General features: G+C 35.4%; 1 protein-coding gene across 1 annotated transcript; it reads right to left on the bottom strand.

Annotated features, from left to right (window-relative positions):
- Nucleotides 1-5,513: 5,513 nt before the first annotated feature.
- LOC125105096 (olfactory receptor 4M1) lies at nucleotides 5,514-13,256 on the bottom strand. Its single transcript, XM_047738203.1, has 3 exons — nucleotides 13,176-13,256; nucleotides 12,890-12,957; nucleotides 5,514-6,481 (listed from the first exon to the last, which is right to left on the bottom strand). The coding sequence occupies exons 2-3, from the start codon at nucleotides 12,909-12,911 to the stop codon at nucleotides 5,514-5,516; spliced, it is 990 nt and encodes a 329-aa protein (XP_047594159.1). The 5' UTR covers nucleotides 12,912-12,957; nucleotides 13,176-13,256.
- Between the last annotated feature and the right edge of the window lie 431 nt (nucleotides 13,257-13,687).

The following is a 13,687-nucleotide window of genomic DNA, read 5'->3' as shown; positions in this document are numbered from 1 at the left end:
GACTAATAATAAGTTAATTAATAATTAAGACTAATAACCCCCTAGCCAGAATTACCAAAAAGAAAAGAGAAAGGACCAAATAAATAAAATTATGAATGGATGAGGAGAAATCACAACCAACACCAAAAAAATATAATTATAAGAGAATAATGTGAGGAATTACATGCCAATAAATTGGGCAATCTATAAGAAATGGATAAATTCCTAGAAGCATATAAACAACTATAACTGAAACTTTAAGGAAGAAATAGAAAACCTGAACAGACCCAAAAACCAGCTAAGAAATTGAAGTAATAATCAAAAATCTCCCAACAATGAGTGCAGGGCCAGGGCCTGATAGCTTCCCAGGGGAATTCTACCAGACATTTCAAGAATAATACCTATTCTTCTGAAATAGAAGGGAATAGGGGGGAAATAGGAGGGAAAACTTCCAAATTCATTCTAGGAGGCCAGTATTACCTTGATCCCAAAACCAGACAAAGGCCGCTCTCAAAGGAGAATTACAGACCAATATCCCTGATGAACATGGATACAAAAATATATTATTATAGTTTCTATGCTTAGCATATCTTTTAACAGATAATAAGACTCCGTAAATGGGGGGGGGGGAGTCCTATAACAAAACTTTATTTAGGGGAGTAAAAAAGTGGGAGAAAGTTTATCTTTTTTTTAAAGATTTTATTTAGTTATTTGACAGAGAGAAATCACAAGTAGGCAGAGGGGCAGGCAGAGAGAGAGGAGGAATCAGGTTCCTCACTGAGTAGAGAGCCTGATACGTCACTCTATCCCAGGACCCTGAGATCATGTCCTGAGCCAAAGGCAGAGGCTTTAACCCACTGAGCCACCCAGGTGCCCCAAGAAAGTTTATAATAGTCGCTTCCTATGTCATTTCTAGAAGCCGAAGTCTATTGTTAAAGTTGTAATTACTTGTGGATCATAAGGAATAACATGGAGGACATTGGGAGATGGAGAGGAGAAGTGAGGTGGGGGAAATCAGAGGGGGATACAAACCATGAGAGACTGTGGACTCTGAGAAACAAACTGAGGGTTTTGGGCGGGGGATGGGTGAGCCAGGTGGCGTGTATTATGGAGGGCACATATTGCATGCAGCACTGGGTGTGGTGCATAAACAATGAATTTTGGATCACTGAGAAGAAATAAAATGGAAAAAAGTTGTAATTAAATAATTGAAGTATAAGTCATAGAAAGTAAATTAAAGACAAAAATTTTAATCACTACAATCTGAGTTAAAGAAGAGAAAAGAAAGGTATATACTAATTTTATCTTTGCTCATAACATGGACCTAAAAGATATTACTTAAAGATTCCAGAAATGGTTTTATTATATGATATAAATAAAAACCCTGGAAATGTGCTGTCTGATGTGGTAGCCACCCACCACATATGACTATTAAGAACTTGAAATGTGGCTATAACCTGAGGACATTAATCTTAAATTTTATTAATTAAAATTTTAAAGATCATATGTAGCCAATGTATTATATAGCACAGCTCTAGAATAATAGAATCTTAACTCATTTAATTTACTAGTCTTTCTAATCTATTTGCTATTTTTCACTTTAACCTTTTTGTTTTTTCAGTGTCTGGAGTGTCACCCAAACCCACAACAGGCTTTATGTGAGAAATAAACTTTTTTTTTTAATTTCTTTTCAGCATAACAGTATTCATTGTTTTTGCACCACACCCAGTGCTCCATGCAATCCGTGCCCTAATACCCACCACCTGGTTCCCTCAACCTCCCACCCCCCGCCCCTTCAAAACCCTCAGATTGTTTCTTTTGATATGTAATACCAATGAAATTTTTCTGTTATTTCTATGGCATAACCTATCAAAACTGGTAACAACTCAAAGTTAAAAAGTAAATCGGTATCCTCACCATCTTCTAGAAAAAATGTAAAGACTACTACATTTAACTCCAATCACACAACTCTTATGTAAATATTATTTCCATGAACTTTAGTTCTTAACATGTTTCTAGACTTCAGAAGTTTGTTTGTTGCTCTTCGCAGTTAATACAGTAGATGTCTGTTTAGATTCATCATATACTTGCCATCTTTTTCTGTCATTTAAAATCTCCTGGCTGGGATCACTTTTTTCTTCCAAGGATATCCTGTGAAATTTCTCTTAGTTGATTGCCTGCTAGCAACAAATTTTGTTTCTGTTTTTCTAAGGAGGTTTTATTTTATTCTTACAGAGTTGATGATTTTCTCTCTGAACATTGAATATAATTCTTCATTATTTACATGTTTGCTGTTAAAGCAGTCTGCTGTTAACTGCTTTAACAGCTTTTCCCTAGAGATTAATGTCTGCTTTTGTATCAGATAATTTAAACATCTGTTGAGTTGTCTTTATGGATTTAATGATGTGTTTCAATGTGTGTTTTTAAAAACTTTTCCTACTAATATTTTATTGGGATCCTTGGGTATGGAGATTGGTGTCTTTTATTAGTTGGGGAAATTTTTCAGCTTTAACTCTTTAGAATTGCCTCTGCTACCTATCCTCTCCTCCAAAAACTGAACTTTCAGTTCTCAATGTCTCTTACCCTCTCTTTCATCTTTTCTATCCCATTTTGCTTCTGCCCTGCACTATCAGTAATTTACCAGATCTATATTCTAGATTCCTGTTTCTCTCTGAATGTGTCTAATTTGCATTGAGACATGTCTATAGACTTTTTTAACTGAATCTAAGCTCTCTTTGTTTTTCATATAATTTTCCTATATGGTTTTATAGTGTCCTCCTCCTTTTTCATATTCCCAGCCCTTTTTTTATTTATTGAAAAATACAAAATATATGTGATTTATATTCTGTAGTTCTTTTGTGCTTTTGATTCTTCCTTCTGTTGTTCTTCTGACTCTCACTCGCAGAACCTTGCTTTCTTGGGTGATCATTGATGTCAAGCTGTAAGCTTATTTCTTATCTGTAGAATACTTTAAGTCCTGGAACAATGGCAGCATCCACCATAGGGTTTTTGTAGTTCCTTCTATCGAGAGACATTATCTCTCTGGAACCAGAAACTGTGAATAAAATTATCAACTAGCAGTGACTCACACAAGTCAATAGTATAAATTCAAACTCAAAAAATATGTGTGATTCCACTTACAGTTCATAATTCTTTTTTCTCTTTTTAGCCTTTCTGATGGTGATTTTTTTTAAACCCTATTTCACTGCTACCCTGAGAACATATCCCTTGAGATCGCAGCTTGTTGTGGAGGATGTCCTTTTGAGTGCCCTGGGCTTTGTTACCTATCCATCTCTGTCCCTACCATCAACAAGGTGGCCTTAAAAACAGAACACAAGTTTTCACAATAAAAGCTGATTTCTATTCACCATTTATTTCTCTGGGTTCCCAGTTTCATTTGATTTCTAGAGTCTTAATATTCTACACCATATTTTTTTTTTTTACTATCAAAGTATTTCAAAAAATGTCATCCAACATGTATATTTGTTTTTAGTGACAGGTTCGGTAAAGCTCTCCAATATGCTACCAGATGGAAATGGAATGCAGCTCTATCATTTCTGATATTGTTCAATTGTTCATATTGTTCAATTGTGCAAATCACCACATCAGTTTCAGCCTTAGATGTAGTTTAATATATTTAATATTCAGTACCCATCTTTCTGTCCTACTTTCTTACTCTTCATGACTACTGATTTATTCTAATAGTTTCTTCAAGAAGTTATTGGAAACAACATTCCCAGAAATTTGTTTAATGTTTAAAACAGTTGGTAGCCTTTTAAATTAAATGCCACTTTTGCCATATATAAAATCTGAAGTTCACATTTACTTGTCTGAAGATTTTTATTTCACCTCACCTCCATTTAATGTTAGTTCATTGTATTTTATAGCAATGCAGACAGTCAAACTAGCTTGCTTCCAGTAGAGCTGGGTAGGTGGGACTTCAAATATTTTGGTACATAAAAACCCCATCCCTGGGGGAAAAGAGATTGCCAGTAATGATTGTTTTTCTACTTACATATTCATATATTTTTAATTTTCAATGAACATATATTATTGTAGTAATAAAAAAGAATTTTATTTTTGTTTGAATAATAAAGATTTTTTTGCCAAATGTAACAGTAAAGTCCATCTTGTTAATATTTGAAATATTGTTAATATCTTCATTACACTGCTATGTTTGATGTTTTTTCTTCTTATTCCTAGCTTCAATATTTTTAATAAATGCCCTTCTGTATAGCAGTATAATGATATTTGAAAGAGCATATTGAGTCAGTAATCTTTTCCTCAAAAACATTAATCCTCCTAAGTGAAGGATACGTGACAAAATGTATAGAAGAATCTGGCTATTTCAGATACAGAGAAATTACAATAAGGAAACTAAAATCTAGAAACATAAATCATTTTTATTATGTATGTATATATCTTTTGTATGGTAGATTTTTTTTCATGCTCTATTGTAAAATATTAGAGAAGTCTAATTCATTTCCAGACAATGAGAAGTCAACTTAAAATTTAGGAATCATAATTTCAATCTGTATATTTGGGTTCTTAGAAGAGAAGTCACTCTAGCTTTGAAGATGAGAGAGGATCATTCAGGAGAAAAAAATCCCAAAGCAAAGAATAAACTTAATGCACCATCATTTCATCCTGTGTACCTGAGGTTTTCATCATTCATTTATATTTTTTCATTTCTGATGCTGACAGGTATCTGTTCCCCTCAAAATCTAATCATATTGTGTTATCAAAGAAAACATAAGACTAAAGCTCAGAACACACAAAATGCTCTTGCTCTTTGATGGACAGAATCCTAGTTTTGAAATTGAAAGTTAATTTAAGCAAATAAATTTGTGTGGACTCAAATTCTAATCTATCTTTTATATTCTGAAGCAAAGTCAGTAATTGGGTTCTTAGTGTCAGGGAATAGTAAATTGATCTCTACTAAATAATTCACTAAAAGATTATAAGAACCAGTACATCCAGGTCCCTTTCATATGTACTAAAAAAAAATGGTTTAATGGGAAAGAACTTTGGATTATAGGGCTACAAAAACAACACCCTACTAACATAATTTTAACATGAGAAACTATTAGAAAATAGAGAAAACACACAAAAATGACAAAGGAGATAATAATGTTTAAAAATCACATAGCTAGATGTCTGTGAATTCCAGTCAAACTAGAATCCCTTTCCTCCAAGTCTGCTTTCACACTGGAGGATGTAAGTAGAGACTGGCTATAAACGCCACTACTTGGCTGGAAACTTCCTCTGGAATGAGAAGGGGGCTCATGTAATAAACAAACTCTACTATGAATTCATAAAAATTGCTTCTAGGATGTGACAAAATCTTGAGTTCTGTGACCGATACTTATCTCTATCTTAATTTTTTTTTGTTTTTTCACTAAATAGAGGGAAAAATTTGGTGAGAATTTAAGAACTCAGATGAAAAGAGGTAGTGAAAGCATTATTACTGCTGCAAATGCTTCCTACTGTAGGACAATGACCCTTGAAAGATTATTGAATATGGCACTTATCTTTCACTTCTCTTTGCATAAAATATATCTGTTGACCAACTTCCTCATGGCTGTCTTTACTTCCTTATTTCGCAAGGTATAGATAATGGGATTAAGTAAAGGGAATATCACAGTATGGAACACAGACACCACCTTATCTAGGGAAAAAGAGTCAAATGGTCGAGCATAAATGTAGATGGAAGGCCCAAACATAAACACCACAATGGTGATGTGGGAATAGCAGGTGGACATGGCCCGGCTGGTACTCTCACCTGAGCCTGAGTGTTTCTTCAGCATTGCCAGGAGGAAGGCATAGGACATTAGGAGAGCAATGAAACATACCACAGAGATCAGACCACTGCTAAAAATCATCACTAACTCCTCTGGGAAGGTATTGGTACAGGCAATACGGACTACCTGTGTGATGTCACAGAAGTAACTGTCTAACTCATTGGGCCCACAAAAGGGAAGTCGAACAATGAGAGCTACTTGTATTATAGAGTGAATAAAGCCCCCCAGCCAGGAGAGAGCCACCAGGATACAGCAGAGACGTCGATTCATGATGGTAGCATAGTGGAGAGGGCGGCAGATAGCAGCATAGCGGTCAAAGGCCATTACTGTGAGCAGGAACATCTCGGAGGCCCCAACAAAGTGCAAGAAGAAGAGCTGTGTAATGCACCCACCAAAGGAAATTCTTTTCCTTTCCACAAAGAAGTCTATGAGCATTTTAGGGGCTGTGATGGAGGAGTACCAAATGTCAAGGAAGGCCAAATTAGCCAACAGGAAATACATGGGTGAGGTCAGATGAGGGTCAAGCCTGATGGTGCAAATAATAAGAATATTTCCTGGAAGGATGAACAGATAGAAGGATAAAAATATAACAAACAGGACTAGCTGCACCTCTCGAGTCTGGGATAGACCAGTGAGAACAAATTCTGTCACCCTTGTGTAATTTGCTGGTTCCATTTCTTCACTTGTTTTTAATAATATGGCTATAAAAATAAAAAAATTACAATTATCCCAAATAGGATTGAAATAGATTTATTTTACTGCTGTTGAAATCATCAGATTGGTCTGTGTCATTAAGGAACTGTATTAAGATACATTTGATTGTCCCATTTGATATCTGATAAGCCAAGACAGGGAAAGATTAAGTGAAGACATGAAAATTAGAAACATTGAAACCATACGAAGTATGTCACATATCTGAAACCAAAATCCCAATATATTAATGTTACTAATTTTGTATTAATCTATTTTTTATGAAACTCAGCAGAGCACTAATTCTTTCCCCATATACATACCTTAGTAAGCAGTATGAGAGAAGCTAAATGGTAAACTGGTAACAAGAAAATCTAGTTATTTCTAGATTTTTTTGTTGTTGTTGAGAAATCTAGCCAACTTGGAAACTTATGCTTGTTGTCCAACATTGGGTACACTGATCTGGCAATATTTTCAGTTTAATCTTTCAAAAAGATCTCAGTGCTTCATGTATGGTGGTGAATGGACATTTATTCCTTAACCAAAGCTTATATAGCTTAATCTTTGGCAGTAGGCAAGCAGACACAATATGCAACAACACAGGATCATATATGAAAATTCTTCGGGCTCTGACCAGATGCCGTTATTCCACTGATCATGCAGTTTATCTACTGTTCCAGGAAGGTAGGAAGAAGATATTGTGATCTGAGGAATGGGTATGCTTGCCACCCAGGCTGACCCATTCTGCCACTTCAAGGTGTGGGAATAAAATTATTGCTAAAGTTTTGCTCAAGTCCTAGTATTGAACATACCACTATTAGATACAACAAAACCCATCAAATAAAAATAAGATAATCATTCACTTTACCAAATATGCTTCCTCTCTTAAGTAATATAAAAACTGCCTGTCAAAGCAAGTATTTGTTATAACAAACAGCCAATACCGAAGAGTTGTTTCTAAGATGTGCTATTTTATAATATTGCCTATTCTCAGGAGGTAAGCATAAAAAAACAAAGTTAAAATTCTATAAAACCAAAAAAAAACAAAGATTCTATAAAACCAAAACCAAATAGATTTAACAGCATACAGGCACTAAAGCTTATGTGTACTATTAACTGAAGAAACCTGGTGTTTCTTCCCTGCAATCTACTGACTCAATTTGTGCATAATTTTAACAAACATAGACATATGCCTCCCTGATCTGTTAAAAAGGCATTCATAAAGAAGGGATGATTCGCTATAAGTAGATACACGGAGAAAAGACCAGTACTTAGCAGCAATATGACATAAAAAGCAGAAAACAAAACACTCAGAAAGCTCAGCATTATGGGACTATTTAGCAAAGGGAAAATGTTCCCATATCCATGAATAGCTCAGGGTGGACCTCAGTGTTTTAATTAATCATATTTAGTAAATAAATTGAAGTAGGATTAGATGTGGCTTAAACTACAGATAAAGCAAAAGCTATTGAGAGAAATAAAGTGTTTTCTTTAGAAAATATTTACGAGATGCAATTGGCAGGATTTAGTATTAAATTGTAGTCATTACTGTCATACTACCAAAGCCAGTTGGAATTTGAACACCATTATGGCAAGCTATTAAAAAGGTAACTTTTTAATAGACTTTGGCTTCTAGAAATGACATAGGAAGCGACTATTATAAACTTTCTTGGGGCGCATGGGTGGCTCAGTGGGTTAAAGCCTCTGCCTTCAGCTCAGGTCATGATCCCAGGGTCCTGGGATCAAACCTCGCATCAGGCTCTCTGCTCAGCAGGGAGCCTGCTTCCCTTCCTCTCTCTCTGCCTGCCTCTTTGCCTACTTGTGATCTCTGTCTGTCAAAATAAATAAATAAAATCTTAAAAAAAATAAAAAGGTAACTTTATATCTTCTATGTCTAAATGAGGTTCATCCAGCATATTCAGGTTTTTAATACAATTTGAATGGATCTGCCATAAATATTTAGGAATGCTCTATTCGCACTCTAAGAAAGGTTTAGGGTTGTGCCAATGTAATCTGGAGCAAGAAATTATGTTTATGGGAACTCTGGGAGGAGATAAGCCAGCCATGGAGGCTAGGTTAGGGCATTTCCTTCCTAGAAATGCCAGCCATGGAGGCTAGGTTAGGGCATTTCCTTCATCTAGAAAGAGTTAGCTATCCTAAGCCAGCACTTGCTCTTAGAGTAGCTGTATTGGTTGGTCAAGCAGGATTTATTTTACCCTGGCTACACTATACCTCCCAAGCCTGTTTCTCTTTTTATTCTCTTTAAATAGAAATTATATATATTTAAGGTGTACAACACAATATACATAGTGATACACATAATACATAGTGAAATGAGTACTATCATCAAGTTAATTAACAGAATCTCTTCACATAGTTTTTTTTTTCCATTTTTTTTTCAGTTTTCAGCTTTCACAGGTTTTTCAGTTACAAGAATACCTGAAATCTACTCTCTTAGCAAATTTCAGCATTATTCTATACATTAGTCATTATTCTGTACATTAGATCTCTAAACCTATTCATTCATCCTCCATAATTGCAACTTTGTTTTTGACCAACATCTCCCTATTTCCCCCACCTCCTTGTCCCTGGTAACAACCATTCTACTCTCACATAGAAAAAGGAAATGTGATATAAAAATAATATAATAATAATTATGTCTATAATTCTGTCTTTAAAAGAAGAGATTCTAAAACATTAACTGTTATCCATTTGCAACAATATGGATGAACCTGGAGGATGTTATGCTAAGTGAAATTAGCCAAACAAAGAAATGCTGCATGACTCACTTATATGTGAAATCTAAAAAAGCCTGTTCCTGTTCCTCTTTTAACAACATCTAGTGAATTCCCACTCTGTGTTTAATCTGCAGGGATGTAGTATCTAGAGGATGACTATGGAGAGAGCTGGAAGTACAGAGGCTTTCCCTACAGGTGAGTGAACTGTGAACACTCCTCAAGGGAACAAATGCTTTGGGGAAAAGTCAGAATGTGTGCAGAACTTCTTCCTTACCCATAATCCAGTGTTCATCCATGTATCTAGCCAAGCTTTTAGTAATCACAGAGAATAGTTATCTTGCCAATTTGAGGAATTAGGGAGTGTAGCACAGAGATCCTGAAACAGATTAAATGACTCAAAAGATATTGGATTACCCTCATACAAGAGGCATTTTTAAAATAGCTATCATCGTATCACTGTCAATGCTCTTTCCTTAGATAAAGATGTGAATGAAGAAGTCAGTGTTTCCCAGAGTAAAAGTCACTTATCTTAGCCCTTCCTGGAAACAAAAAGCTTGCAAAGCAAAGAACTGCTTTCAGACCCTGCTTTAGTAACATAATGTGGAAGGAGAAAGCTAAAACTGAGAGGCTGGGAAAATGGAAGAGAAGGAAATGTACTGATGAAGGGGAAGAAAGCTGTAAAAGAAAGGGGCAGTTATTAGTACTGCATTTCTTCTGAGGATGAAAACTGTCCATCTTTATGGGTCACATTGCCACTGGTGAGTATCCATTTAAATGAAAAGCAAAATAATTTTATAAAATGAAGAAGGAAAATGTTGATAAATAGATTCAAATGAAGATTTATTGAAAATTCTTCCCAAAGAATGGTACTTCAGCCCTCCAAACCTGGCGATCATGGGACTATGGTGAAGGCTATGTGGTAGAACTTTAGCCTTCCCTGAGCTAGGGGACAGAGCAAAGGAAATCCTGAGAAATAGGAAATAAGGTCAAGTGAGGAAGGGAGACTAGAGGCAAGCATAATAAGAGGATACTGGATTTTTATTTTTTTTAAGATTTTATTTTTTTGACACCAAGAGACACAGTTAGAGAGGGAACAGAAACAGGGGTAGTGGGAGAGGAAGAATCAGGCTTCCCACTTAGCAGAAAGCTTGATGCAGGGCTCAATCCCAGGACCCTGGGATCATGACCCGAGCTGAAGGTAGACGCCCAATGACTAAGCCACCCAAGTGCCCCAATACTGGATTTTTAGAAAACAGAAATACATGGAATTTATTTTTAAAGAATACTATACCTCAGTAAGATCCATGTTAGAGCAAACCATTCAAAAAGATTTTTAGAACAGTAGAATAAGGAATCATAAAAACAAAGTCATTATTTGAAACATTTTATCTTTATGAGTCTTACATATGTTGCATATAGACATGCACATATAATATTACATATTCCTTTAATTTCTCCAAAGTCCTTACAAAGAATTGAATTTTAGAAAGTGTGGGGTACTTATATGACCATATATTCCAGTTTGAAAGGCAGCTTTAAAGAGCACTGAAGAAGAATTAAGACACGTGGATTCCTATGACAGCTCAGCCACCAAAATCTTTGTGACTTTAGGAAGGTCATTCAACTTCCTTCTGAAACAGTTTCTTCCTAGCAATATAAAGGATTTCAACTAGAATTTTAATGAATAGTTTAGCTGTATAATTATAGGATTCTATGAAGATAAAAGTGGATTGAGAGTGAAGGCCCCAAGAAGGTCTATTAAGAACAATGCGGGGGACAACATGGAGGAACAGTGATTTAATCATCATTGTGAATATACACAACATGTAAAATAAATAACTTATATTCATTTTTCCTATTCCTAAGACATTGAACTTACCTATCTTACTCTGTAAGGAGATATTCTGTGACCTCTGAGACTACTCTGTCAGGAGATGGTATACAAAAATACTCTCACCATACAGAGGGATATATGGAGACCAGGGATCTTGAGTCTCACAGATAAACCAGCAGCAGAGAATACCAAAACCTAGTAATTATCTTGATTTCCTATATACTTTGTGGCCCATGGTAAACTAGGCAAGAAGAAAGCATTAGGATCAGAAAAGGGCTGATTTCAATAGGAGAGGATCATTTGCTCCTTGGGCATTTCTCTTAAAATAGATAATGGAGTGTGAGTACTTTGGTTCTAATCTCAGCTGACCAGTTACTAGCTATGTGACCTTGAGCAACTCACTCATTTCTCTCCCTTCATGCATCCATTAGTGCAATGGAGATAGTAATAGTATCTACCTCATAGGTATGATTGTAAGGATTAATGAACTAATGCATGTAAAGCTCAGAAAAAAATACCCGGCATATAATTCATACTTATTTAAATGATTATTACTGTTGTCATTATGATGATAATGATGCTTATATTTCCTTTGAAAGAAGCAAGTTCATTAGAGAAACTATTATTCTTATATGTAATATCCAAAATATTGCTTATTAATGTCTGTTTAGCTTTCTCCCCCCCCCCCCATCCTCAACTACTCTCCTTGGATCCAGAAGACTAAATCTGAGCAACAGCTTAGAGAAGAGGCCAAGAACATCTGACTTCTAATCACTACCATTTCCTCCTGTTTTCCTCAACTACAATCCTATGTGACTATTGATAAATCACTATTGTTGGGGGTGCTGGGTGACTCAGTCCATTAAGAGTCTGACTCTTGGTGTCAGCTTAGGTCATATTTTCATGGTTCACAATCTCATGGGTTATGATATCAAGCCCAGCATTGGGCTCCCCATTCAGTGGGAAGTCTGCTGCTTTCTCACCTTCTGCCTTCTGCCCCTCCCCCAACTTGTGCACATTCTGTTTCTGTCTAAAAATAAATACATATTTTTTAAAAATCACTATTGTTAAATCATCTGTCTAGTCTCAGAAGGCCTTTTTTCCAAAATGCCTGAAATTCTGTATGAATAATTTCTAGCAAACACCAGAGAAATCTGGGCTCCCATATAGTAATACTCCAGTCACACATCAAACCAAAAACAAAAACAAAAACAACCACACACACACACAAAAAAAAAACACTTTACTTATTGCATTGTAGTTTTTCACTTTATATTTGAGCAAAAATATAACTGAAACTCTGAGTCCCTTAAATATATGAAGCATGTTTCATTTATATATCTATCTAATGCCTAAAATAACTTCTGGCACACTACAGTCCTTAATATGTGTTTGTCAGATGGATGGATGGATGGATTTGTAAGTGAATAAACTAGCTGATGACATTATAGGAAAAATTGTCAAATATTTCTAAGTTTAATTGTTTTATCGGACTCTGCTTCATGATTCCTGAATTAGTTTTCTGGAATCCTCTAAGATATCTATCTACCCATATTAATTTCAAATAAGAGTCTCTTTGCTTTTAAGGGATTTTTTTTTCTTTATTCACCTCCAGAGTTGCTACTACCAACTCCATCCCTCCAAATGAAGCATGTCAGGCCCTATTTTCCCCAACTTCTTTACAGTGGCCATTTTGAAAAACCATTATAAGTTAGGTTTTTACTGACTTTATTTTAGGAATGACAAGATTCAAAATTATGGAAGATTATTATAATGATTTGGTACTCCCTGAAGACCCATAAATCAGAAAAACCTTTTTTAATTTAGACTTTTTAAGAATGGCTCACGCTGTAAATATGAGATGGCCATATTATCTTCTCAATTCCCTGTTCAGCCTTTGTTCAAAATGCCTTACCTGTGGGCATGAAGCAAAAGAAGTAATTGTTTGTCCACCATGGTTAAGGTCTACTCTATATGATCACTAAGTTTCCCTAACACTTTTCCTTGCTAGAAACTTCTGCTTACCACTATTCTTTGAGTACTTCATAGAGTTATTCCCATTATTATATTTACCCCATTTCTCAAAAAACAGAGTACTTTATGTAAATAATATAATGCCAAACTTCCACCTACCAGTTACTGGCAACAGTTTTGGTATAGCCAGGGACTATAGAGGAGGTAGAGGTTCCTCTTCCCCCATCTACAGCAGAAAGCTTTGTCTTCTATATTTTGGTATATATCAGTTCTTTCCATGATGTAACAATGAGCTGACTAGTATCATGGATTGTGACTGAGAAAATCAAGTCTCTAGAGGCCAGGGCCAGCCAGCCAGGAATCAAAACACTGAGGGAATAATTTAAAAGTTGATGTGTTCTTCATCCAAGGAACAGAGAAACACATCTGAATTTCCCGGAACAAGTAAAGAAAATGGCTTATTTCCCTAGATTAGAAGTAGAAAATGTTATGATGTGTAATATGCCCTCTAGACTATGAGGTGCATTTCCAATTCTACTGTCCTAAAGGACTATATCACTTAGAGATGTTGGATCCTTAGGAAAATGGAGAGCTATCCAAATCTAATACTACATGAATTGCTTAAACAGTTTACTGATATTTGCAATAAAGATCTTAAGTAAAAAACTCCA

This window comes from Lutra lutra, chromosome 7 (genome assembly GCF_902655055.1).
Source record: "Lutra lutra chromosome 7, mLutLut1.2, whole genome shotgun sequence".
Taxonomy (NCBI): Eukaryota; Metazoa; Chordata; class Mammalia; order Carnivora; family Mustelidae; genus Lutra; species Lutra lutra.
Note: the sequence above shows the minus strand (reverse complement) of the source record. Positions and strands in the feature narration are given on the sequence as shown.